Source organism: Biomphalaria glabrata, chromosome 2 (assembly GCF_947242115.1).
Source record: "Biomphalaria glabrata chromosome 2, xgBioGlab47.1, whole genome shotgun sequence".
Lineage (NCBI taxonomy): Eukaryota > Metazoa > Mollusca > Gastropoda > Planorbidae > Biomphalaria > Biomphalaria glabrata.
In genome coordinates, this window is record NC_074712.1 from 24,263,447 (window position 1) to 24,290,669 (window position 27,223).

The 27,223-nt window shown below is 35.3% G+C and overlaps 1 protein-coding gene across 3 annotated transcripts in view; it reads left to right on the forward strand.

The window, feature by feature from the left end:
• Positions 1–26,352, forward strand: part of LOC106073296 (coilin-like) — a 51,005-nt gene extending 24,653 nt beyond the window's left edge. For all 3 annotated transcript variants that reach the window (XM_056019716.1, XM_056019717.1, XM_056019718.1), the window contains exons 3-7: positions 8,931–9,116; positions 14,138–14,185; positions 15,561–15,624; positions 21,387–21,454; positions 26,244–26,352. In XM_056019716.1, the coding sequence (XP_055875691.1) occupies positions 8,931–9,116; positions 14,138–14,185; positions 15,561–15,624; positions 21,387–21,454; positions 26,244–26,303 (426 nt within the window). In that variant the 3' untranslated portion in view covers positions 26,304–26,352. The remainder of the gene's footprint in view (positions 1–8,930; positions 9,117–14,137; positions 14,186–15,560; positions 15,625–21,386; positions 21,455–26,243) is intronic.
• Positions 26,353–27,223: the final 871 nt, after the last annotated feature.

Consider the following 27,223-nt stretch of genomic DNA (forward strand, 5'->3'; position numbering starts at 1 on the left):
ACCGCGAGATTTCATAGCCCAGTAAGCCAGTAACTAATTATTTTGTAGGAAAAAAATCTATATTAGCGTAAAAGACACGACCAGACCTATCTTTAAATGGAGATCTTAACACCCCCTACTCTTTATTGTATTTATTTGGTCCTTGACACCCAATTTATTGATAGACATTGACAATTTTTAGCCAGAATAAAAAAACACAACATGCTAACAAAGCATACTACACTGTAAATAAATATTACGGTTAAATTACTTTTTAGATTTAAGTTCTAATTAAAATCATTATAGAATCTAGATCTAGAATTTCTTGGTCTAGTTTAGAATGTTTGTTGTTTTACATATTTCGGATGTTCCTTCAGAGTTGTAGTCCAAACCTCGCGTAGGACGACGGGTGATGGGAGCGGGCAGGGTTTGAACCTGGGACCATCGATGAATCCAAACGACAATCCAGCGCGCAAACCGCACTACCAGACAGCCATGATTTAGACTAGATCAAAATCTATAATTTTAATTTTCTAGGCTTAAAGTGTAAATTTTTTTTATTTCTAAAGTCTAGATTGTCAATATTCCAATGTTATAAAATACTAAAACTAATCTACTATTTTAATATTTCATATTGCAATTAGTCTATTAATTGATTATCTAGTGTTTTTTGGATATAAATCTTATCTAAATTACATCTACATTATCCCAAATATATATTTTAGATCTAGATCTAGTAGATATAGATATTGAGAGTGCTAAATTAGTAGTTTAATTTAGGTACATCTACATCCTCATTCTAGTTCCATTTAAATGAAAATGCTCAATACCAAAAGATTATCTAAAATCGCTCTTCTGACATATTGTACATATCCGGTAGTTGTCATTCCGTAATGTGTAGGTATATTATCAATAGTAGGCTATTAGTTTGTAACCAGTTTGTCATTAGATTAAGAGCAATGCCTGGTCGTGCGGTTAGCGCGCAGGACTGATTATCTCTACTGTCTCGGTTTCATACCCTGCTCGATGCCATCCTCAGTCGACCAGCGAATATGCGGATCAGACATGGATCCGTCTCCCACGAGGGCCGCCTCTGAGTTTGTGTGGCAACACAAACTCTTTTTGTAATCTTGTTGTTATCTTGATTCTATCATTCAAATGATGTTTTACTGGATAAAGACATCAACAACAGGATAGTTAAGGCAATTGGCATGTATGTCACAGCTGCAGAAAAGAGTATGTGACAATACCTTGCTGACTAACAATACAAAGCCTTAGTCTATCTGACTAGTGTGATGAACACGCTGCTATACAGAAATGAAGCATGGTCAACCTACTCATGGCAGGAAAAAAATAAACATCTTCCACCTCTGAATGCTTAAGCCAGATTTTAGAATAAGGTAGCAAGATAAAATAACCAATGAGGAATTGCTGTGAAGAGTGGTAATGAAAGTAGCCATCGCTATCAGCTTCAGATGCCTTGGCTTGATTGGTCAAGTTTATAGATTGCAACATGGTCGACTTCCACAAGACATTCTGTATGGTGATCTAACTGAAAGCAGGAGAGCCGCTAGTCTTCACTTTTAAGTGTACTGATGTATGCAAACGTAACATGAAGCTCTTCAAAATCAGCACTAACAGTTGGGAAAAGAGGCAGTTGCCGTGGACAACAGTAGAAATAAATGAAAGTACAACAGCACCTGGTGATTACAGAAGCCTAGCCTGTGACCGCACCTAGGTATCAAGGATTGGTTTCTTTAGTCACACAAAAAGTTGCAAAAAAACAGAAAATATGGCCCTTGAACAAAAAAATGTGTCCTTCCCTGATGTATATACAAATCTGTTATTGAAATCTCACACATCAACAACACAAGAACAAAGTTCTCCCTTTCCATTCTCATGATTAGCTTGCATTCTACTTTTTTTTTCCCAAAACATAGGGTCACCTTACAAATATGTTACTCATTGGTGAAAGTTCTTATAAATATATCTAATTAGTTGACCAGAGGCGTAATATATGTTGCTATTCTGCAGGGCCAGCTTTAGGCCACTGCAACCTATGCGACCGCAGGGGGGCCCCGCACTTTCATAGGACCCGCTCTAATTCAAGGTGTATAAATTAATAAATTAAACCGTATTATAACTTAAAACAGATTTCCCGCGCCCTCCTGTCGATTTACCAGGAGCTCCTGCCAGGGTTTCCGCGGCCTCCTGATTTTTCAGGAGCTCCTGGAAATCTCCTGAAATTATTACAAAATCTCCTGAAAAGTCATAAGAATCTCCTGGAAAATAGACAAAATTGTCTTTTTCTGTGTCATTCAATATGAAAATCGCCAATCCTACCGCATTGTCGGCTTTCATTTAATAAAAGTGTAATAATATGGCGAATTCAAACCTAAAACGGAAGTTCTAATTCTTTGTTTACTTTAATAGTCACTGGCATAGATCTATAAAGACATAGATCTAGGTACCGGTATTCAAAAGTCTATCTCTAATCCAGTGTTTCTCAAACTTTTTTGTCTGGCGGCACAGTAAAAAGAACTACAAAAGTTTCGCGGCACACCACGAAGAGCAACAGTTGTTTTATAATAAAAAGAAAAAAAATATATTACCTGTTTTTAAGTAATATATTTAATGTTAAGGGTGTGCCTGTTTTTGAGAGCAAATGTGATCTAATCGAGGCTCCAGAGTCGACAAACAAACTCACATTTCATCGTCTATTGTAAGAAGTCTCTCTCTTTTCTTAGAATTGATTTCAGTCAGTGCTCAAAATCCAAACTCACAAAACCATGAAGATGCAAATGGAAGAATTATTTTGATTGCTTTTAAACTGATTGCAGGATATAACTTGTTGATTGAAATCTAAAACACATCCAGGCTTTTCTCGGTAAAACTTGACTTAAGAACGGCATCGTTGCTTTAAATCAATGAGCTTCTCTGCTTCTTCAGTTGTCAAATTTGTAGCTTCATTGTTTCCAAATGGATAACTGACCCATCCAATCCATATTCATTACTTCCAAGTGTTGAAAATTAATGCCACAATGCTGACTGCAAGTGTGTCAAAGTGTCCAGAATTTCGGGGGTGATTTCTTTAGTTGAAGCACATTCATTGTAAGTAGGAAAGCAGTCGAAGACTCCTTTCGAGATCTTACTTTGCCACAAAGACAATTTTTCACCAAATGATTCAGTTTGAGGATGCAGTGATGATGGTTTCCGATGGTCCTTGAATTTAATTTGTCAAATAAATCAGAGAGAAACGTCACATTAACCACCAGATCTCGTCATGAATAGAAAATCCAACTTGAAAGCAATCCCTTTTCTGGCAGCTTTAGGTAGTTCGTAAGTGTCTTAGCTTGTTTATTTTGTTGAGCCCTGATGTTTTCAAAAGTATTTTTTCGGTTGCGCTTTTACAGCTGGATATTTAGTTTCCAAGTGTCTCTTCAATTTGCTTGAAACAAGCGTCTCATTCGACAGAGTTGCATTGCAGATCAGACAGAATGGCAATGGTTCAGAAGATATGAAACCATATCTGGTGTAATCTTCTTTGTACCTTCGTTTGGTTCCTTGCTTTTCATTTAACGCTTTCGCAATTTCATTCTTGCTAACGTATTTCTCCATGGATAACAATGAATAAGGCTTATTATTAATTTGTTATTATTAGCATACACCTAACCAATTTACTTGAAACACATCGCTTATTATTATCGTTACCAATTCGAGAACTGCTGTGCGTCTGCTAAGGCGGCCAACATTTTATTCATTATAATAATATATGTATAGTGGACAATTCCATAGCCTGAATAGCTAACACCCCTTTCCGTCATAATGGAAAGATCCACTACTACTACTGGTCATTGCAAATGGAGATGTCATCGCAACGTAAAATCAAAATTTAATATTAGGCAGACCTGTGTAACGCTGCACGTGTGGCGTTCTAAAAACTCCCGCGGCACACCTGCAAATCTTCGGCGGCACACTAATGTGCCGCGGCACACAGTTTGAGAAACATTGCTCTAATCTCTAGGTCTATCTCTTTAAAAAAAAATCAAAAGTGAATTTTTTAAAAATAAAATCTAGACTAGATCTAAATCATCAAATCTAGATCTACACAGATTTGATAGATCTAGAATTAGAATGAAAATGCTAGATCTATTTTATCTAGATCTAGAAAGACTTGAAATTAAGACAAGACTTCAGGACAGAAGGCTCAAAACTCAAAAGTAAAGTAGCGTAGCAATCATACAATGATACATAAAACACTGAATCATAATCTTCAAATACAAAAACAAAATTTAATAAAATACTCTGAAAGACACAAAGATAAAGGCACATTCCTTGTCCCATATCATATATGGCATATGCTAGGACAAATTTGTACAAATTACAAACACTCCTTCTTCCCTAGGCCTAGTGTTATTAGAGCATGGAATGGGTTGACTGAGCTAGCCAGGAAAACGAGTGACTTGGCTGAATTTAAGTCATTGGTTAATATGCATGACTAAATCATATGCATGACGCGTAGGACGTAATCATCTTTTTTGAAGTAACGTCTGTATTATATAAGATAAGATAAGACTGTAACTGTAAGTTAGTCACTAGAATTCACTAGATCTAGATCTAAATTGTCATAATTATCAGAACATAATAATGATAATTGTGCATTTCCAATTCCATGGAAAATTTCATTACATTGATTATCTTTAAGCGTTAAAAAGTTATAGCAGTTAAATGTATAAGCTCCTCCTTGCGGTCACAATTTTTTGGGTATTGTAATAGGTTAATTTTCCGACACTAAAATGGTCATGTTCTAATTAACCTAGAAGCATAAATGAGGTATCAATGAACTCCATTCAAAAAGATCTATCTAACTATACTAGTTTCATTTAGATCTAGATTCATTAAAGTTGAAATTTGTATCAAAGTACCTAGTTAGTGTAAGTCTAGATTCTAGATTAGATCTATCTAGCCTGGCCTAGACTGCCCTAGACTAGAAAGTCACTAGATCTATCTATAACTATTACTAGTTACTAGAGTAGATGTATATTAGTATTACTAGATCTATTACTGTACGAATATGATGTAATCTATATCTAGTCTACTAGATCTACTATGGGCAGTATGATCTAGATCTATTAGTAGTACTTACTACTAGTACTTAGTAGATCTCTAGTCAGATCTAGATACAGATAGATAGATCTAGATAGAGACAGATATACGGTAGCCAATAATATACTATTCTACTTTACTGTCTTTAGTTTAGGGTGGAGGCCTTAGAGTATATATGGTATAGATTATAATTTATATTTCTAGAATTCTCTCAGTATTAGTTTTATAAATCTAGATTGTGAAGTAGATGGGGCTTAGAGTATATGGTCTAGATGTAGATCTATATAGTATTTAAGCTGCTATATAAAATTAAACTATTTATGGTTTTACTTTCAAATTCACTTCAAGCTTTATGATTCAGAGCTAGATTTTATAGATTTAAAGACAGCTAATGTTAATAAAAACAGTCAATGAAAGAGATTTCCACTTAAATAGCCTTTAATAGGTAACTGATATTGATAATGTGTAATACATTGCGATTTGTTTTTAGAGATTTTAATTAATTCCTAATGTTGACTAATACAATCAATATATATAGAGAGAGTAGTGCAAATAGGGTTATTGGTTTACAAGTACTTTTTTACTCTTTAATCAGTTACTTTTGAATTTGCTAATTTGAAAAGGGAAAAAAAAAATTTGTATACATGTAGATCTATATATATGGTAATTTTTAATTTATTATTAAATATAGATATAGTTCGCGTTTTCCGCTCCTGAAATCAAATATTTTCTCCTGGAAAACTCCTGGAAATCTCCTGAAATCCCAATCTCAGAATGGTGGGGGAACACTGTGACCTGGAAATCTCCCCAAATTACAAAATATACGAAAAATCTTTAAAATATTTGGAAATATTTAGACAAAAATTGTCATTTTGGAGTGTCATTCAATATGGGAAACGCCAATCCTAAGCGCGATATATAAAAAACAGCATTATGCATTAGCCGTAATTGTGTAATCTGGTGAAAGAAGCTTCTCGTGCCTCAAACTAATGAAGAATTACTTGAGGTCAACAATTCTCAAAGATAGATTGAAACATGACTTTGCTACACACAATGCTCGTAAAGTAATTCTGTACATAGTAAAGAATGAATAAAATGCATAGAGACGAATTTATTTTCTAATACAAACTCTTAATTTTCACTTATTATCCGCTTCCCTACACAAACTTGGCCCCGCAAAATCCGTTTCGCATAGGGCCCCACAATGGTTAAGTCGGCGCTGCTATTTAGTGTTTGTAAAATGTTTTACATGTTTCGGATGTTCCTTCAGAGTTGACGATAGTTTACTTCCTAGTCCAAAACTCCCGCAGGACGAGGGGGGATGGGAGGGGCAGGGTTTGACAGTCCAGCGCGCAGCCATCCGAAGCGAGCTGTGAAAACCTGTTCTCCCGCAGAAATAAGAGAGTAATCTTTACTTTTTGCTTCTCGGCCAAACTCTTGAGGGAAGAAGAGAATTATATATATATATATATATATATATATATATATATATATATATATATGGAACATATCCTCGTTGATTGCCCCAGATACCAGGATGTCAGGGAGAAATATTTTAGAGCCACTGGCTTAAAAACACTATTTGATAATGTCGACCCTGGGAAGGTACTGGGCTTTATCCGGGAAGTGGGGCTATCTACGAAGATCTGATTTATGAATTTGTGAACATGTACAATTTACATGAGATTTTTACCAAATAATTAAATTTTTACTACCTTTACTATTTTAGACCTTGATTTTAATGATATGACTGTATAGAATCTGGCCCTTGTTGTTAAGAGAGAGAGAAGTCCTTAAGGGACTGCAGGCACGAAATGGCCTAAATTGTGCCGATGTGCCTAAAATCAAAACCAAACCAAATGTCAAAGAATTCTCCTAAAATTGCAAAATATACGAAAAAATCATGAAAATCTCTTGAAATTATTAAAATTTTCTGAAAACTCATCCAAACCTCCTTACAAAAAAACGGACAAAATTGTCATTTCGAGGTGTCATTTAATATGAAAAACATCAATCCTACTCGAAGTTCAAATACTTAATTTACTTTAAGTAGCCATATTTTGCTAGTCGATAGTAAATCTAAAAGGCAGATCTGAATCTACTGTAGATGGCTCGTAAAGTTAATTTGACAGTGATTTTGTACTTAGTAAAGTGCTAATAAAATGCAAAGACAAATTTATTTTCTAATACAAAATCTTAATTTTCACTTATTGGATATTATCCCTACCCAGACTAGGCCCGCGCAATCCGTTTTGCATAGGGCCCCGCAATCTGTAGGACTGGCCCTATGTACATTTTATAATTGTGCAGATGTGCCTAAAATCAAAACCAAACCAAATGTCAAAGAATTCTCCTAAAATTGCAAAATATAAGAAAAAATCATGAAAATCTCTTGAAATTATTAAAATCTTCTGAAAACTCATCCAAATCTCCTTAAAAAAAAAACGACAAAATTGTCATTTCTAGGTGTCATTTAATATGAAAAACATCAATCCTACTCGAAGTTCAAATACTTAATTTACTTTTAGTAGCCATATTTTGCTAGTCGATAGTAAATCTAAAAGGAAGATCTGAATCTACTGTAGATGGCTCGTAAAGTTAATTAGATAATGATTTTGTACTTAGTAAAGTGTTAATAAAATGCAAAGACAAATTTATTTTCTAATACAAAATCTTAATTTTCACTTATCGGATATTATCCCTACCCAGACTAGGCCCGCGCAATCCGTTTTGCATAGGGCCCCGCAATCTGTAGGACTGGCCCTATGTACATTTTATAAATACAGTCAGCTGTCGGTGTAGCATAGGTCGCTATTTTGCAGGGCCGGCCTTTATAAGTTTAGAGCTAGGTTTAATATTAGGTTTAGAATTAGGGTTAGATTTAGGATTAGGTTTAGAATTAGGGTTAGGTTTAGAATAGGTTTTGTGCTAGGTTTAAGATTCTTAAACCTAACCCTAAACTTAGCATTTGGGCCCCACACTTTCATAGGACCCGCACTTAATTCTAGGTGTATATTTAAATTAACCATTAACTAAATGTCATTTTGGGGTGTCATTCAATATGGAAAACGCAAATCCCACACGCAGAATTATGCATCAGTCGTAATTGTGTAATCTGGTGAAAGAAGCTTCTCGCACCTCAAACTAATGAAGAATTACTTGAGGTCATCAATTCTCAAAGACAGATTCAAACATTTGGTAATTCTTGCTATTGAGCGTGATCTATATAGGAAACAGAATTATCATGATATACTGTATGACTTTGCTACACGTAAGGCTCGTAAAGTAATTCTTTACGTAGTAAAGAATAAATAGAATGTACAGACGAATTTATTTTCTAATTCAAACTCTTAAATTTCACTTATTGTCCGCTTCCCTACCCAAACTTGGCCCCCGCGAAATCCGTTTCGAATAGGGCCCCACAATGCTTAAGTCCGGCCCTGCTATTTAGTGTTTGTAAAATGTTTTACATGTTTCGGATGTTCCTTCAGAGTTGAAGATAGTTTACTTTTTAGTCCAAACCTGCCGCAAGACAAAGGGGGATGGGATTGGGCAGGGTTTGACAGTCCAGTGCGCAGCCATCCGTAGCGAGCTGTGAAAACATGTTCCCCCCCCCCCCCCCCCCTTGTTATTTTCATGGAATGACTATCCGCTGAAATAAGAGAGTAATCTTTCCTTATTTTCGTGGAATGACTATCCGCTGAAAAAAGAGAGTAATCTTTCCTTTACTTTTTGCTTCTCGTCCAAACTCTTGAGGGAAGAAGAGAATTATATATATATATAGATTCTATGCTAGATTTTGACACCATTTATATTCAGTTTTTTTTATAAAAAAATTTTTGCAGCCCAAAAACTGGACACGGCAAGTTAATACATTAAATAAAGAATCTGAAATTGCTCCTAGTACACCACTTTTGCTTGATACAGATACAGAATTTTCAACTAATAGTTTATTTATCAAAAAAAGTTTTGAAAAAGACTATGAACATCTTCAAAGAAAACCACAACCTGGTGATTTCATTGCTTTTAAGGTATGAAATGGAATCAATATGTTTTTTGTGACTCCTATATATACAATCTCTGATAGTCTTAGGCTCCTTGTTGTTGTTTTATTCCAGAACCATTTCTTTCTTGGCCTTTGAATTCTAGTATTCTTGCTATTCAAGCTTAGCAATGTTGAAATAGTTGATATGTTGTTAATTTTAACTGAAATCTTTTTTTAACCTTAAATTAATGGTATTTTAACACTTCCCACTCACATAATTTAGTAATTACTTACCTTTCTCCCAGAAAAAAATGTCCTACATTCAGTCTCTCACTATTCCTTGGGTTAATCCTTCTATATTGAAATATTTAATAGGCCGTACCAAAAGGTGAAGAGAAAAAAGTGTACATAATGAAGGCCTATATTATAACTTTTCCCTTGGCCCTTGATACTCATACTTAGCTTTGTTGAAATAGTTTTTTTGTTGTTTTTTTTGGGCCAAATATCCTTCCTTTTTTAAACACTTGATGGTTGCCATTATAGCATACCTGTACTTGAACTACAGTATCTTTATTTTCATCCGCGGGAAAAAAGCTTAGGCTAGAGATATTCCATATTATCAAGGGAAAAAAAAAAGAAAATATACATTTAGTTTTGTTATTTAGCTAAGTTTTCACAATAGCGAGTTATGTACCAGATTATTTAATTTTGTTTTATAAATTAAACACACATCACACACATTCATGCTATTTCCCTTTTAGGAAAAAGAAAGAAAATATCCTTAACAAATATAGAAATCTATGTTTAGCATTTGCATTTAAGTTTTTTATTTAGAGTTATGTTCATTTTGAAGAAACAAAAAAAAATAAATACCAACGTCTAATAAAAAGTTTGCGACTTTATGCGAATAGCCAAACTTAGACAACTTAGACTTCAAATCTATTAAAGCTATTTATTAGCAAGCATCCAAAAGGTAAAAGGAACCTGTGAACAAAATTTCATGTGAATCAGTTTGGTGGTTCCGTAGAACACTTAATAGATGAATCATCCAGTCATTGACTGATGTTTAGCATTTATAAGATATTATGTAATATATTTATCTTCCATTTTTGAACAAATATTTTCAATGTCTTTTACCACTGTATTGTATTAAATGTATGGAAGGCAGCTCAATGAGGACAGGTGTTTATTTAAAGGACATTGTTAACATATAATAACAATGTCTGCCTTGTACTCACCTTTTTCGTAAACCCCAAGCTTTGTGCTTAACTCCGTTTATATTTACATTTATTGTTGGTCGGTCATCGGCTTGTAGCTCCAAACAGCTAGTATAACTGAACTGATATATGCATATTATATTTTTTTATAAATTCTGTCTGTGGCATTTTACGTCTCGAGAGACAATCTTTTCCCTTTGCAACTTCTTGTGTGACTAAAGAGGCCAATCCTTGATACACAGCTGCGATCGCAGGTTGAGCATATGTGATCACCAGGTGCCGTTGCATTATCACCTTTCTTTCTGCTTCTGTAGTGTATGGCATCTGCAATCCGAGACCCTTCCTTTATGCTCTCTCTCTATGTAGATCTATCCAGTGCTACTTTTTCCCAGCTGCTATTGTCGATTTTGAAGAGCTTCATGTCGCGCTTGCATACATCCGTAAGAGTGGGCGACCAGCGGCCCTCCTGCCTTCTATTAGATCGCCATACAGTGTCTTGTGGAAGTCGACCTACTGGCTTTCTACGAACATGGCCAAGCCAGCCAAGGCGTCTGCTGTTGATAACAGAGCGGATGTCCTGGCATCCTGCTCTTCGTAGCACTTCCTCATTGGTTATCATATCTTGCCATCTTATTTTAAAGATCCGCCTTAGGCATCGGAGGTGGAAGACATTCAGCTTTTTTTCCTGCCATGAGTAAGTTGACTAAGTTTCACTTCTGTATAGCAAGGTGCTCAACACACAAGTCCAGTAGACTAGGGCTTTAATATTGTTAGTCAGCAATATGTTGTCCCACACTCTTTTCTGCAACCGTGACATGGTGGTCATTGCTTTGGCTTTCCTGTTGTTAATGTCTTTATCCAGTAGAGTATTGTTGGATATGAATAAATAAATAAACTTTGTGAACAAAAACTCAATATAACTTTTATTACAATATACACAGATTTAACTTGAGTTGACATATAGATCTAATGGTAATGAAATAAACTGATATTTCAACAAAATCTAACTCACAAAAACAGGTCTTTTACTCTTCCATGTCTCTAGATCATCTGCCTTAATTAACATAAATTATGACAGGTTAATCATTAGCTCATATTTCATCATTCTACTCTGTACAGGCACCAACCAATATCTTAACAGACACCTAGGAAACACACAGTCACACACTCCATAACAATATAAATTTTATATAAAATATTTATTTATATACACATTGAGAGGTAGCTAGCTATCTTTATCTATTAATTTCAGTTATGTGAAAAAACAAGCAGTCAACTGAATTTACTACGTGAATTGGCTGTTTTTCTATGAACTCTGTAATACTTACTGGGGGAAGACATTTTTCCTGTTACAAAATTATTTACAAGATCTTATGTAAGAAAATGCTAGTTATCAGGGGCATTTACATAATGCGGGCCACATGCAGCCCACCAAATCTTTTTATGTGGCCCAAAGATTATATATTAAAAAAATACATACATATTAGAAATAAATAACTTTAAATAAATATCTATATAAATTATTGAAACTTCAAATTCTTATGATGAAGAGGCTAAAAAAAAAAGTGTCTATACATGTCATTCTAAAAGTATAAATAAAGGAATACGAAGATTATTCTAGTTGACAATAGGTCGAAATCTACAGTCGCAGACGCAAACTCAGACCAGTATTTATTCAATGCTATGAAGAACTGTGACGTCTTGGGTTGTTATGGGACAAGATGGCGAGTGTAACCACCTGTGTTTATATATATAACTTTTTTCTATCGAGTGCCGCATTAAATATATATTTATAATAAAAATAATATATTATTTTAATTATATATATATATATATATATATATATATATATATATATATATATATATATATATATATATATTTAATGCGGCACTCGATAGAAAAAAGTTGCCAACCCCTGAACTAGATAATAATAATAATAATAAGGCTTTTCTTAAAGTCTGAAGATTAATGAGGAATGCAGTATTTTCTTTGGTTATGCAGCCCCAGCTGTGACCTACATATTTTGCCACCCCCAGCGTAGTTATAACCATTATCTGCAGGTTGTCAATTTAGATTTTCGTTTTGGTAACTATTTCTTCCTTGGAAGCAGATTTGCTTTTGGTCTCAAATGTGTATCCTGTGGCCCTTGTAAATGACCTCCAGCTGTATTGTTCTGAAGCCACCTGCAACCAGGTGACATGGTTGGAAGTGTGACCATGTCCAGACTTAGGATTGGTCACTTCTACATCACACACTGGTTCGTGCTAAAGGGAAACATGTTGTCTCTAAGTTCTCCTGGGGTGGTGGTCTTCTTTTGTTCATTTTCCATGCTTTCATCAGCAAGCATAAAGAATCTGTTTTTCAGCATGACCTTCATTCTGCTTTGGAGGTGTGTTTCGCAGCGGTGTTTTCTTCTGAGTAGGAGGAGGAGATATGGGGCCTGTGTGGCTATGCACTTTCCTATCTTAACCACAGCCTGTGCATAGGTCTTTATCTTTGGGGATGGCCAACACAGCTGATTTTGCCTAGCTGAAAGGACATCCATTTTTCGCCTTGTACTCTGCACAGCAACCTCCTGTTTCCAAACAGGGCAGTCCTTGAAAACCCTCCGTAGCACATCTAGCACACAAAGTTTTCTTCTTGCAGACTGCTGTGCCATTGTGCCATTACCTGGCACTTAAAGAACCTCATGGGGTTAGGTATGCAGGGCATCACTGGAACTCATAGGTATCCTGCTTTAATGTACTCTAGCGGTGTCCTTGTTCTGCATGTGAGAATAATAGTGGCCATTTTGACTTCCTCACCATCGCCATGCCTGGTAATGTGTTGGGCATGGTTGATTCTAATTCCTTCTATTATTTCTTTCTCAGAACATTCCAGCAGGTCTCTTGAGCTGACTACACCTCTGCTGTGGTTCAGACTCTTTTGTGTGGCATGACTTCCAGATCATAGTCCCTGCATTGTAGAAACCATCAGAGTGCAGTTATCAACCTCTACCAGTAGCTCAGATGATATCTGAAGCTTGGTCACACTTTTAGGCTCTCCCACTTACTGCCTTAGGGCCTTGAAGATGAAAAGGGCTCATTTTTATCAGGCTTCTCCCTCCTCCCTACCTACACCTGACCACCAGAAATGATGGCCATGTAGCACAGCCTCTCATGGCCTCCTCTTTTTTTTTTCTTAAAATCTTCATTTCTTGCCCAGATCTGGGGCAAGAAGTTTTTCAGGGATTTTTGTTTTTTCCATGTATTTTTATGTCTATTCTGCACCTGCCACTTGGATGTCCAGAATGAGTTAACCAGGGCTACACAGGTGCTATACTCAGTCAGCTGCTGCATTGGGCATGTGCCCAATACAGCAGCTTCCCTATAGCCATTTCCCTCCAGCATAGATCAATGACCCACGCTGGTAGCTAAGTGTTGACCCAGAGCTAGTTATCTGGGCCTCAGGTCTAGAGGAACTTGAGCCAAAGTATTGTGTTGTAGTAACTTATCCTCTGATAGGCACCTACTCAAATACCAGGATCTCTTTATCATCCCTTTACATGTCACAGTCCATGGCAAACAGAATGGTTTCAAGACATAGGGAGATTTTTTAGATTTGGAGACAAAGTGATGGGTAATTAAGGCAGACTGAGGTAGAGAGGAGGCAGACATGGTGACGGAAAAAGTACTAGAGCACTTTTGAGCTCCAAAAGTGCCAAACAAAGAGGAGCATGCTTTATTGTCACTTGGGACATATTATTAATTTATATATATAGCTTGGTTAGGTTACCAGTAGAGTTTGGCATTTTTTAAATTTCCCATAATTTTTTCAACAAGAAATAACCTATTCTTTTTTTTTTTAGGTCATAGAACTAAGTGAAAACTATAATCCCACTTTGTCTGGTTTTAAGGTAAGTTTAGTCATAAGTTTTAAAGTATCTCAAGGTTGAATAAATTTAAATAGTGATGCCCAACCTTATGTCTTGTAGGCCATATCTAGCCTTTCAAAACTTCTGATGAGATGGTGGAATACTGTGTTATGTAATTGCCTCACAGACTCATTTTCTTTACCATACAACCAGACAATTTGAAGTTGATCTTGGAAAAAAAACATAAAAAGTCTGTTAACATCCTATCTTCTTCTTCATCGTTCTCATTGTTATGTTGGAGTGTTCATATGACTAGACCAATACATGAGATGAACTGCGCAGTGGTTTCCAAATCAGGGAGCTCTCCATATAGTTTTCTTTCTATTGGGGTGATTTGGGGCCAATGTCTTATACGGGCCTCTTGGTAGAGAGAGCAGTTTTGGAGGACGTGGTCGGCATTTTCTGGTGATACTCCACATGGGCAGATTTCACTGGTTCCAATTTTGAGCTTTCGGAACATGTGTTGTCGCATTCTGTTGTGTCCGGTCCTGAGTCGAAAGATATGACGTTGGTCTTGTCGGGATAGCTTATTCGGGATAGCTTATAGTAAGCATCATCTTTCTTGTGATTTGGATGGGAGCTCGTCCATTTCTCATTTATTTTATCTACAATTAATTTCTTCATTTCTTCTGGATAGAGTGCAGAGTTTACTTGTGAGTTTGTTCTCCCACTCTTGGCGAGTGTGTCAGCCTTCTCATTTCCTGCTAGTTGTATGTGAGCTGGTATCCATTGAATAACAGTTTTTTTGCTGTTGTGGTTGAGCTTTGTAAGTGCTGTTCTGAGGTTTTTCAAGCTTTGGAGGGTTGTTTTTGCGTCTGTTAGAAAGACAATCTGACTGTGAGGGGAACTTGGATGATTTGCTAGCATGGTAGCAGCTAGTGCTAGTGCTTCCCTTTCTGCTCTGTGACTGTCAGAGAGCTCTCTAGTTGCAAAGGATTTTTCTAGTTTTCCTCCATCTGGCCATTCGATAAGTATTCCAGCTCCTCCATTTGTGGTGGCTTTATGGGATGAGCCATCCGTGTAAACTCTGATCCACTGATTGCTAGGGTAATTGGTATGTAGAAAAACATCCTATCAATTACTTTCAAATTATGGCATCTACAACACGTTACTAATTTCTAAAAATGTTGTTACTCTATTTAATTTTAAAGGTCCCCTGAAAAGTGTGGCAGAAAGTATATAGCTCTCTGGCCACAAAAGATTGATAAACAATATTTTGATAAAAGTGAAAATCAATATTATTTTTAGTAGTATTTTGAAGGTAATTTTTATCTTTCACAAGTATTGTTTCTTATTTCTTTATTCTGCTTAGTCAGAATTAATGTTATTTTTATTTAATATATTTTAACAAATACAGGAAGCCAAAGTTTTGAGTGTGAATGCAGATATTGATGCATTGCAGGTGGAATTAATAGGAAAAGGTAAGCCATAACAATAAATAGAGCTATTTCATGTGGCTACTTTTTGGTTCTATAAATTATAAGTTATTTATCATTTAACTTCAGCTATATGCCTAAAGACTTAACAGAGAAGCATAGACAAGTATATCTAAAAGCAAGCTATGATAGTATGGAGACACAAAGATAAAGGCACATTCCTCGTTCCATGTGTTAGGACAAATTTGTACAAATGCTCTTTCTTCCTTAGCGCTATTAGAGCATGGAATGGGTTGCCGGAGCTAGCCAGGAAAACCAGTGACTTGGCAGAATTTAGGTCATTGGTTAAGACTAAATGCATGACCGTAGGACGTAATCATCTTCTTTTTTGAAGTAACGTCTGTATCATATACGATAATAACTATGTTAAAGCCTAATAAAAAAACAACTGGTAAAAGGCCCTGATTCATCCACTCACTTATCATTAATTTTCCTACTTCATTGGATGAAATAATATGAAAATTTAACATGTTAATACTTGTCTTAAGTCTAGAACAGTGATGGGTAGTTTTAAACAAAATAACACTATTATGCATCAATTCGAATTCTAAACAATGTATGGTTTAAGTTTTATTTTTCTTTTAAGAACATAGAGTTTATGAAATACTTTAATATTGAATTAAGAAGCCGAAGGATGTAAAGTGGGTTAGTTCGCATTGGGAGGAGAGAGAAGTGATACTCAAATTTACACCCAGTACAATGCATGCATGCCAGAAGTTAGGGTTCAATATTAGTCAAAGCCAGACTAAAATACTACTCCTCACGTAACCATTACTGGCCATCTATTGGAAATTGTTGACCATTTTTGTTATTTTTGGCTCCATCATCTCCAACTATGTTCTACTGGATAAAGATATCAACTAACAGGATAGTCAAGACAATGGTCACTATGTCACAGTTGCAGAAAAGAGTGTGGAACAATACTTTGCTGTCTAAGAATACTTAAGCCTTATTCTACCAGACATTTGTGATGAGCACTTTGCTATACTGAAGTGAAACATGGTCAACCTACTCATAACAAAAGCCAAAAATCTTCCACCTCCAATGCCTAAGGCGAATCTTCAAAATAAGTTATCAAAATAAAATAATCAATAAGGAAGTGCTGGGAAGAGCACGGTACCAGGACATCCACACTGTTATCAGCAGCAGATGCCTTGGTTTGCTTGTGCATGTTCATAGAATGTCAAAAGGTCAACTTCCACAAGACATTCTGTATGGTGATCTAACAGAAGGCAGGAGAGCTGCTGGTCGTCCACCACTAAGCTATACTTATATATGCAAACCTGACATGAAGCTCTTCAAAATTGCAGGTGCCATACACAACAGTAGTAGAAAGAAGAGTGAAAGTATAATAGCGCCTGGTGATTAAAGATGCCCTACCTATGACCACAGCTGTGCAATAAGGGTTGGCCTCTTAAGTCACACAAGAAGTTGCAAAGGGAAAAGATTGTCTCTTGAGAAGTAAAATTAAAAAAAACAGTTCATGTAATAAATATTAGAATTCACTGGCCAAAGTAATTTGGGGGGAGGGGGGTAATTATATTATAGTCCTTTTTTATTTTTATTGTTACGAGTTACAAACAAAAATATAGGTAGAGGTCCATGGCCAAACAAAAAAATAATATTAGAAAATAGAGAGACTGGGAACAAATCAATGTGCGTAGCCAGTGGGTACTGTTAATACCTGTAGGTGTATAACCTATAACAATTTACAGAAAATTAAAAAACCCAACAGTCACTTCTTCAAAGCTCTTAAAGTCTTGATAAAGCTTTTCCTCTGGAAAGCCCTCTCACTTCAGTGTGTAATAAAAATGCTTTGTATTCACTACCTATAGCAGAAGAAAAGACTTAATTAAAATTTTCTTGGCAAAAGTGTGGTTCAGTGCGGAGAGAGCAAAATTAATAAATAATAATGTAGGGGGTTTCTGGAGGAAAAGCAATTTAGAACCTATAAAATATTGAATTGAGAAGCAGAAGAATAGTCAAGAATACTTGGAGAATTTTTTAGGTGGGAGAGGCAGGAAGGGGTAGAAAAGTGATATTAAAATTCATGTGCCAAAAGTTTTTTAGCTGGCCTTTCCAAAATGTAACATATACTTAAATTTACTGGCTATACGTATGTTAGGTATGTTAGGACAAGTGTTAAAATGTCAGCTGTTTTCTTAAAATTGCAAAAATGAAAAATTAGGGAAGTTCCAGCCAAAATCTAAATATATAATTCTCTTTATGACCGTACGTGGTCTGGAAAAAGTTTGGAATTTCAAAAATAAAATTTCAGACCTGGAAAAGTCTGGAAAATTGCTTCTTTTCTAGGCGATTTTTTTAAATGTCTGGAAAAGTCTGGAATTTGAAGGAAAAAAAATCCGATGTCATAAAAAAATGTGGACCGGTAAAACGCTAGATGGGTAGATCTAGTTGGACATAGAGGCATCTATTATTAGATCTATATATATGTCATGGTTGAAAGCACGCGTGATCGCGGCTTTGTCTGCGAAATGCCAGCTAATTTCATTTTTTGAAAATAAAACAACGGGCCATTCAGTCGATTGCAGAGCACACCCATGGCCATGATCAGAACCAACCTGCGGCTAAGAAAGCTTTAATTAATTTTAATACAGACTTTCGCTAGATCTACATATAGTTCTAGATCTAGTAGCCTATTCTATACAAAAAAAAAAAAAAAAAAAGAAACATGAATCCACGACATTTACTAGCTTATAGTAGGCTAGATCCTAGGCTAGATTATGTGTCTAAGTTATTAAAGATCGATGTAGTTATTATAACGCTAGGTCTAGACTCAAGGTCAAGAAAACTTTTTCAAAGTTGAAACAAAATCTGATGCTTAGAGCACATTAAAAAAAACAACAACAATGTGCAGCTTGGATTCTGGATCTAGAAAATCTATTTTAACTAGTTTTAGATCTAGATTTACAATTCAGTGCCAGGAAAATAGTTATTAGACTACTTTATAGATCTAAAATCTAAATCCAAAACTAATCTAATGATTATCGAATTAGAAATGTTTAGATTAGATTATAATTCTAGACACTAATATTAATATGGACGCTTGAATTTGTTAGCGTGAGTCGGGAAGTTAGTTTTTACCCACCCCCGGTAAATAAAGTTCGCAAGTTGGGAAGTCCCCCCCCCCCTTTTTTTTTTCCTTAAAATAAAGAAAACAGATTATATCTAGTCAATGTAGCATATTTATATTAGGCATATATAGATCTTGAGTCTAAACTTAAAACTAAAAGACTAGGCCACAAGAATGACTAGATTACTAGGTATACTACTAGATTTTGTCTCGATCTAGGTCTAAATTTAGATCTAGCATTCTTAAATTAGCATATAGATTAGATTATAGTATAGATAATCTAGTATGATATACATTTAATTTAGTTTAGATCTAGACTAGATATCAATATTTATACAGTTAAAAACACAATCAAATCAATATTGACATATTATGATTGGGAACTAGATCTAGACATAAGTAGACTACTATTACACATTAAATTTCAATACAGTAACTTGCTAGATTCTAGATCTTTATCTCTTCCAAAAGACCTACCTAGGCTTGATAGACCTGAAGTCTAAGACTAAGTCTTTGCATTTGAACTAGTATCTAATGTTTAAGCCACTGTAAATCTATATATAAAAATTCTTTGGGATTTAAAAATAGATTTTACAACTAAGTTAGATCTATTAGGCTATATACTAACTAGATGTATATATTATTGAGTTGCATAAGTCTAGGTGCTGCAAGATTGGTGACTTTTTAAAAACATGTTTTGGGTGTTCCTTCAGAATTGAAAATTATTTAATATTATTACATCCTAGTTGAAACACCTCCCACAGCAGGACGCAGGGGTTAGTTATAAGAAGTAATCTAAATTCACCTGTCTCTAAATAGCTGGGCCGGACTTAACCATTACGGGGCCCTATGCGACCAGTTTGGGTAGGGATACGGATAATAATTGAAAATTAAGAGTTTGCATTAGAAAATAAATTCGTCTTTGCATTTTATATTTTCTTTACTACGTACAGAATTACTTTACGAGCCTTGCATGTAACAAAGTCATACAGTATATCATAGAAATTCTGTTTCCTACATAGATCACGCTCAATAGCAAGAATTACCAAATGTTTGAATCTATCTTTGAGAATTGTTGACCACAAGTAATTCTTCATTAGTTTGAGGCGCTAAGCTTCTTTCACCAGATTCCACAATTACGGGTATTGCATAATGCGGTTGTTTTTTTATCACACGTAGGATTGGCATTCCCATATTGAATGACACCCCAAAATGACAATTTTGTCTATACTTAAGAGATTTTTATGAGTTTTCAAAAGATATTAATAATTTCCAGAGATTGCCTGGACTTTTTCGTATATTTTGCACTTTCATGAGATTTCCAGGAGCTCCTGGTAAATCAGGAGGCCGCAGGAACTCTATTATGTTATAAAATATTGGTTTAATTTAATAATTTACTCCTAGAATTAGTGAGGGGCCCACTGCGGTTGCATACGTTGCAGTGGTCTAAGGCCAGCCCTGCTAAGTAGCGGGATATGTTATGTGCAGGTCGATTAGTTATATAAATCCCGGGAACAAATCAATGGGGCGTAGCTGGTGAGTAATGGTAGTAATGTTATAATAAAAGGTTTTCCGGTTTATTACCTACTAACAATTTACAGAAATTTAAAAAGACAAAACTATCTATACAGATACACTTTTTTTAAAGGCAAGATTTAAGTGACAGTTGAGGATGAGGTTGCCTGTCAATGCCAGGAGATAATTGACTCCAACTTCAGTCTGCTTTTCTTTTTGGATTTGCTCCCATAGCCTTTGATCATCCAAGATCATCTGCAAGGCAGCAGTTGTTTATTTTTGGAGTTTTCTCTCCTAGATGAACTGCTATCCATAGCTAGTGAGCTTCATCTACCAGGGTTTAGAGTTAGAGTGCCCTAAATCGCTTTTTGCAATCATTTTCCTGGATTTCTGAGATGTTTTTTAGTAAATATTCTAACCACTGGAATACTCATCCTCCAAGACTGCAAACCAGTTGGTCCGCAGCTGTTTATGTGGTATTCACAGCTAACCCTTTTATCCAAGGATTTTTCCCCTATCCAACTCATGGGGACGCACTTGGTAGAAGGTGGTAGTTCCCCCAAATTGATACCACATATGGTCTGGAAGCTTAAAATTGGAACCAGTGAAATCTGCCCATATGGAGTGTCACAAGAGAATTCTAATCATGTCCTTTAAAACTGCATTTTTTACCAAGAGGCCCAAACAAGACACTGGCCCCAAAACACCCCAATAGAAAGTTAACTATATGGAGAGCTCCCTGATTTCATCTCATATATTGGTCTAGTCATCCGAAAGCTCCAACATAAAAATGAGAACGAGGAAGAAGAATTGGCAGTTTATTAGTTGTGACCAAATTCCTTGCACCTGGTACTTCAGAAGTTCACTATAGCTTATGGTGTCTTTTTCCTGTTCTAATATGTATTTTCTCTTTCCATGGGGTTACATGGTTGGTGTAAAAGAATAACATATACCACTTGTGCTTTGTGATAAGTATTTGTTAAATGAAGAGCCTATTGTTGCAAATAAATGCAGTTTTTTAAATAGAAAATATAGCTTAAGTTCTATACTGGTGCCCTCACCTGTCTTAAACATTGCAAAATAACATAATCTTGTTTGAACTTTTTAAATTGTTTATCCACATTTTCTCTTTTAACAGTAAAGAAAAGACAGCCTGGTAAATTTGATTTAGATGATACATGTTGCAGTGAGGAAATAGATAATATTGTGAGTATTTCTGTTATCTTACATAATTCTTGGAGACATAAGAAAATCGCTATTTAAAAAATCACCCATATATATATAATTTTTTCTGAAATGAAGTTATCTCTATTATAAGCGCAATGGGCCCTGATTGAGAATATACATGTACTGACTGACATATCACTAATTCTTCAACTAGCCTTGGACGAAAAAAAAAATGAAAGTTTAACCAGTTATTACTTTCTGTGTGCCTATACCAAGTACCTTTCACAATCGAAACCGCAGCGGTTTAATTTACCAAAAAGGATTTTTTTTATTCGTTATTTTGACCCAATTTTTGTTTGTTTGTAAATTCAATATTTTATAAATTACAATTATACTTCATTTATTTTTGTGCATTATTTCCACTAATTCTAATAACATCCGGTTAGCTCAGTCGCTAAGTTGGTGATTGAAATTGCATTACTTTTTATCATTTTAGTTTATTTTCGAAATAGTGTTTTTGCACTATTTAATTTTAATAATTTGATAAAAGTTAAAACGGAATTTATAACCTTGATCCTAACATGAGTTTTAACAATTGATAAAAAAATTTGATGTTGTTTAAAAGCACCATAGAACCTTTAAAATATTTGGATAAAAAACTAAAAGTCCAAGACATATCTTGTATGTAGGACTATTTTCTAAAGGGTAGAATTGTGATGGGGGAATAAGTAAAACTGGTAATCTAATTCACTGAGGTCATGCAATTAGTTGTAAAAGATAGCAGATACTAAAATTCTAGTTTTTTTGAGAGAAAAGGGATATTAGAGTTCACAGACCAGAAGTGAATGCATTTGGCAGGGCGATTTAAAGTGAGCCATTTCAATTAAATGCAACATATAGTAGAATACACTGGCCAAAAGGGGTTTGTTGAAATACTGACAGTTTTATTGAAAGGGGAAAAAAAAATAAGGGTGGCAGGTATGGCCAAAGTATTATTTGAGCATTACAAGCATTTACCATTTGCTGGATGTAATGAGAAAATAAACAAATCAGTGGGTGAAGCCAGCGGGTACTGCTAGCAAATATATATGTATACAGTGCGATTCATAAGACTGTCTTAAAAACTAAAACAACAAGTACAAACTAAATGTATTGAGTTGCTTAAATGCACAACAAAACACAATAACAATAAGAACAAATAACAAGTTAGATAGATAGATATACTAGCAGCGGGTCTCAATTTGCGTATCACTGTCGATATAGTCACTGAAAGTGTTTTTAAACAATTAAACGAAATAATAATGTTATAAGTAAAGCGAATGCGTGAATGTAAAAATAGTATGAATGGAGCTATCAAAATAGCTAATTGACCTAAATCCAATTTTTCAAATAAAAACATTTGCTTGTAGGCCTACATATATTTGATTAAAGTATGAAATGAATAGGCTTTATTTTGTACCAGTTTATCTGTGGGGTCAGGGCATTTGTTTTGTTGTAGACTTATATTGAAGAAAGTAGTGTTTTTTTTTTTTTTAATTATTATGTATAAAGTGTAGTGTAAGTTAATAAGTAGATCTAGACTTTCTAGATCTAGATATCTAGAATGATAAGTATCATCTATAGTATACATATATGACAGAGATAGATGGTTTACCCAAGCTGAGAATGATTGTGTACAGATCTATATTCTAGACCTAGATCTACTTATAAAATAAATAGGCCTAAGCTTTTGTTTATTTTTGTTTCAATTAAGTAAGCTATATGTACACTAATAGTACCTACCAATAGAAGTTGAAATGTTTTATGTATAATAGTGTAGATCTATAATTAGTGAAGGTAGGCTATAGATCTAGTATTGTTCTCGCTGTCTTGTTTACATTTGATAAATTATTGAACAAACTCACGTCTGAAACTGAAAAGTATCTTTAGAAATATATTTACTTTCCATTGTGTTGTTTTTTTGTGTTTTTTTTTTTGTAAAGCATTTATGCCTACAACTACTGATTCGGTTTAACTTTAAGTCTTTATTTTCAATTTACTTTTTTCTTTCAAGATAGCTACACATATACATTAGCCGTGTTGACAAACATTTTCATTCATTATAGCCTTTGAGCCTATTATTGTAAACTAGTCGACCGGCGGCATAGCATACGCCGCTATTTTGCAGGGCCGGTCTTAGGCCACTGCAACCTATGTGACCGAATGATCCGCACTTTCATGGAACCCACGCTAATTCAAGGTGTATAAATTATTAAATTAAACCATTTTATAACCTAAAACAGATTTCCCGCGCACTCCTGTCGATTTACCAGGAGCTCCTTAAATCTCCCGAAATTGCAAAATATACGAAAAAGTCCTTAAAATATACGGAAATACATAGAAAAAAATTTGGGGTGTCATTCAATATGGAAAACGTGAATCCTACACGCTATTAATAAAAACGGCATTATGCATTAGCCGTAATTGTGTAATCAGATGAAAGAAGCTTCTCGTGCCTCAAACTAATGAAGAACTACTTGATATCAACAATTCTCAAAGATTGAAACATTTGGTAATTCTTGCTATTGAGCGGGATCTATGTGGGAAACAGAATTTTTATGATATACTGTATGACTTTGTTACATGCAAGGCTCGTAAAGTAATTCTGTACGTAGTAAAGAATGAATAAAATACATAGACGAATTTATTTTCTAATACAAACTCTTAAATTTGACTTATTGTCCGATTCCCTACTCAAACTTGGCCCCGCGAAATCCGTTTCGAATAGGGCCCCACAATTTTTAAGTTTAAGTCCGGCCCTGCTATTTAGTGTTTGTAAAATGTTTTACATGTTTCGGATGTTCCTTCAGAGTTGACGATAGTTTACTTCCTAGTCCAAACCTCCCGCATGGGATGGGAGTGGGGCAGGGTTTGACAGTCCAGCGCGCAGCCATCCGTAGCGAGCTGTGAAAACGCGTTCTCCCTCCCCCTTTGTTTTTTTTCGTGGGGTGACTATCCGCAAAAATAAGAGAGTGATCTTCCCTTTACTTCTTGTTTGACCTGATTAGGGAAGAAGAGAATTATACATATAGATAGATGACTACACTTTGAGCTTGTGTTGACCTAGATACAGTAGGCTATGCGCTATGATGAAAGCAAATGTTTGTTAACAACGCTAATGTATGTGTAGCTATGTTGTTAACAGGTCTAAATGCGCATAAGTAAATCTGAAAGAAAAAAGTAAATTGAAAATAAAATGTTTTGTAAACTCAAATTCAAAGGTTAATTTTCATTAAATAATGAAATAAATAGATGAGAGCTAATTTACACCTAGAAATTTTCATCTTTGCGCATGCGTGATCTCTCTGCGCTTTCTCATCATGTAGACATGGTAAACATGGCCTAGATCCATAAAATACTAAGGCTTTAATAGAGTTGAGCAACTTTTTTTTTGAGGGTCTTAAGTTTGTTTTACGGCTACCATACATACGTTACGGTTCCAGTTAGTACACAAGGAACATTTCTACCAAGATTGGTCAAACTGTTTTGATTTCTGTGCGGGACATACATACATACGCCTTACATTCTACTTTGTAGTTTACATCGAGCCTTTTTTTTTTTTTAAATCTTTCAAGAACGTTTGTAAAAACATCTTCCCTATGTGAATTGTATTTCGTAGTTTCAATGCCATGTTTTGTGTAAGAAGGATATTTTTGACAGTAATAACTATGTTCTGCTGGAGGCTTAATTACCAATCAACAGCTGCGTTGGGTCGGACACTTTTCCCGCACGGGAGACGACCGTATACCAAAGACAATCTTTCACTAGCTTAAAGGAGGACGGCATAACAGAGGTGCCCCCTTAAGTACTAAAAGATCAAATCAGGCGCCATTTCGCCATCACGGAGAGCTCTCACAAAGTTCGCCGGACACACATTTGAGACCCAAAGAAAACCTCCGGCGGACTCTTTGTCTGCATGAGATTCGGGAAAATATACAGGTCGCAACTGGGTTTGCGTAGTCATTTCAAACAATGCACACATCCTTAATTTTCGGAATCGAAGACATTGCCATTAAGGTATGAAAGCGTTACATTCCCGGCTTTGTCTTCACGAGATGCCGAAAAAAGTATGCAGGTTGTAGCTGGATTTGCATAGTCTTTTGAAACACTGCATTCATCCTTAATCTTCAGAATTGATACATCACCATTACGGTATGAAAGAGTTACATTCCCTTGTTTATGAATTTTTAAGATATGAATGGGAGCAATATGCACTTTGTAAACTGAAGGCTTGGATTTTGTTATTTGAGACGGGCAGGTTTGTGAGGGGACAATTAGTGAAAGAATGCGGATGCTTTTGCTGCCGCTTTCTTTTCTCTATGTCTATTGAACTTGTTTATATGTGTAATGCACACATTTCCCCATGGATAATACATTATTTTTATTATTGCATTGAGGGACTGCAGGCACGACATGGCCTAAATTGTGCCGATGTGCCTCAAATCAACAAATCAAATCAATTATTATTGCAGTTTTGTGGATTTTATTCAGTAATATCGATCTTTTAGTGTTCATGGTAAAGTCGTAGTGATGTCCCTTTACTGTGTAAAGATTCTGACTTTTTGCAACACTGTCACTCAGTTTTTGATGGTCTGGGGATTACTTTCGTACACAGAATAAATTATTTTTTAAATAGAGAATGTTTTGAACTTTTGTTTGTTTGTTTGGATAGTTGATATTGAGTTACCATCTTATCATTTCAATAGCACCTTTTTTTTGTATTACCCCCCCCCCCTTTTTTTTTTTTTTTTTGGGGGGCATGTAAATATCTTTTCAATATCTATTTCAGGTTACTCTAAACATCTCAGAGCTGTTGGAAGTGATGTTTCTCAGGACTGCTATTCAGTGATTATAATGTAATGTCTACTCTTAAAAATAAATATACTAACTGGCAATTATGGGTAGAATTGACTTATTGTATTTTGTAATATAATTTTTAACTTAACTAATATTCTTGTACTTAAGCTGACTTCTGTAATCACGAGCCAAGTAAATATGAGACTCATGGAAAAATCATAGTTTAAAAAAGAGCGGTAGAAATGTCCTCAGCAAAATGGCTCATCTCCTATATTTAGTGCTGATGGAAACAGATTTCTCACAGACAAGGGGGAAATAATTGTTCGCTGGGCTGAACACTTCAGTACCGTCCATAAATGCCCATCAAGCTTTAGGGAAAGTTGTCTATTGGCGTTTCTAGAGACATGGTTAGAGGAGGATGACAACGACGATCTGATTGCTATTGATGTTGCGTTAGATCTGACAGAACAGCTAAGAAGAAGAAAGGCCTGGGGCTGTGTGTGTGTACATCAACCTCAAGTACTGTAACGACTACACGGTTAAAAAGAAAATGTGCTGTCCTGATCTAGAACTACTGGCGCTCTCATTGAGACCTTTTTATGTGCCACGAGACTTTGGTATTACATTGTCCTGGTTTATATTTCGTATACAGCCAAGATGGAAGTCCCAGCTGCAATCATCGCTGACGTAGTGCATGAGTTTCAGACAAGATTACGGGACGCACCAGTAGTTATACTGGGTGATTTTAATAAATGCATCTGAAGGTTGACCTACCCAACAAAAGAGAACAGAACTCTGAACTTATGTTACTGTAATATCAAAGGAGCATTCACATTTCGTGAAAAGCCACCACTAGCATCATCGGACCACAAAATAGTACTACTACCGGCTAATTACCGCGCGAAACAAAGTCATTCAAAAATCCGTACAAGAATAGACTCAAGACAACATTAACAAACTACAAGGTTATCT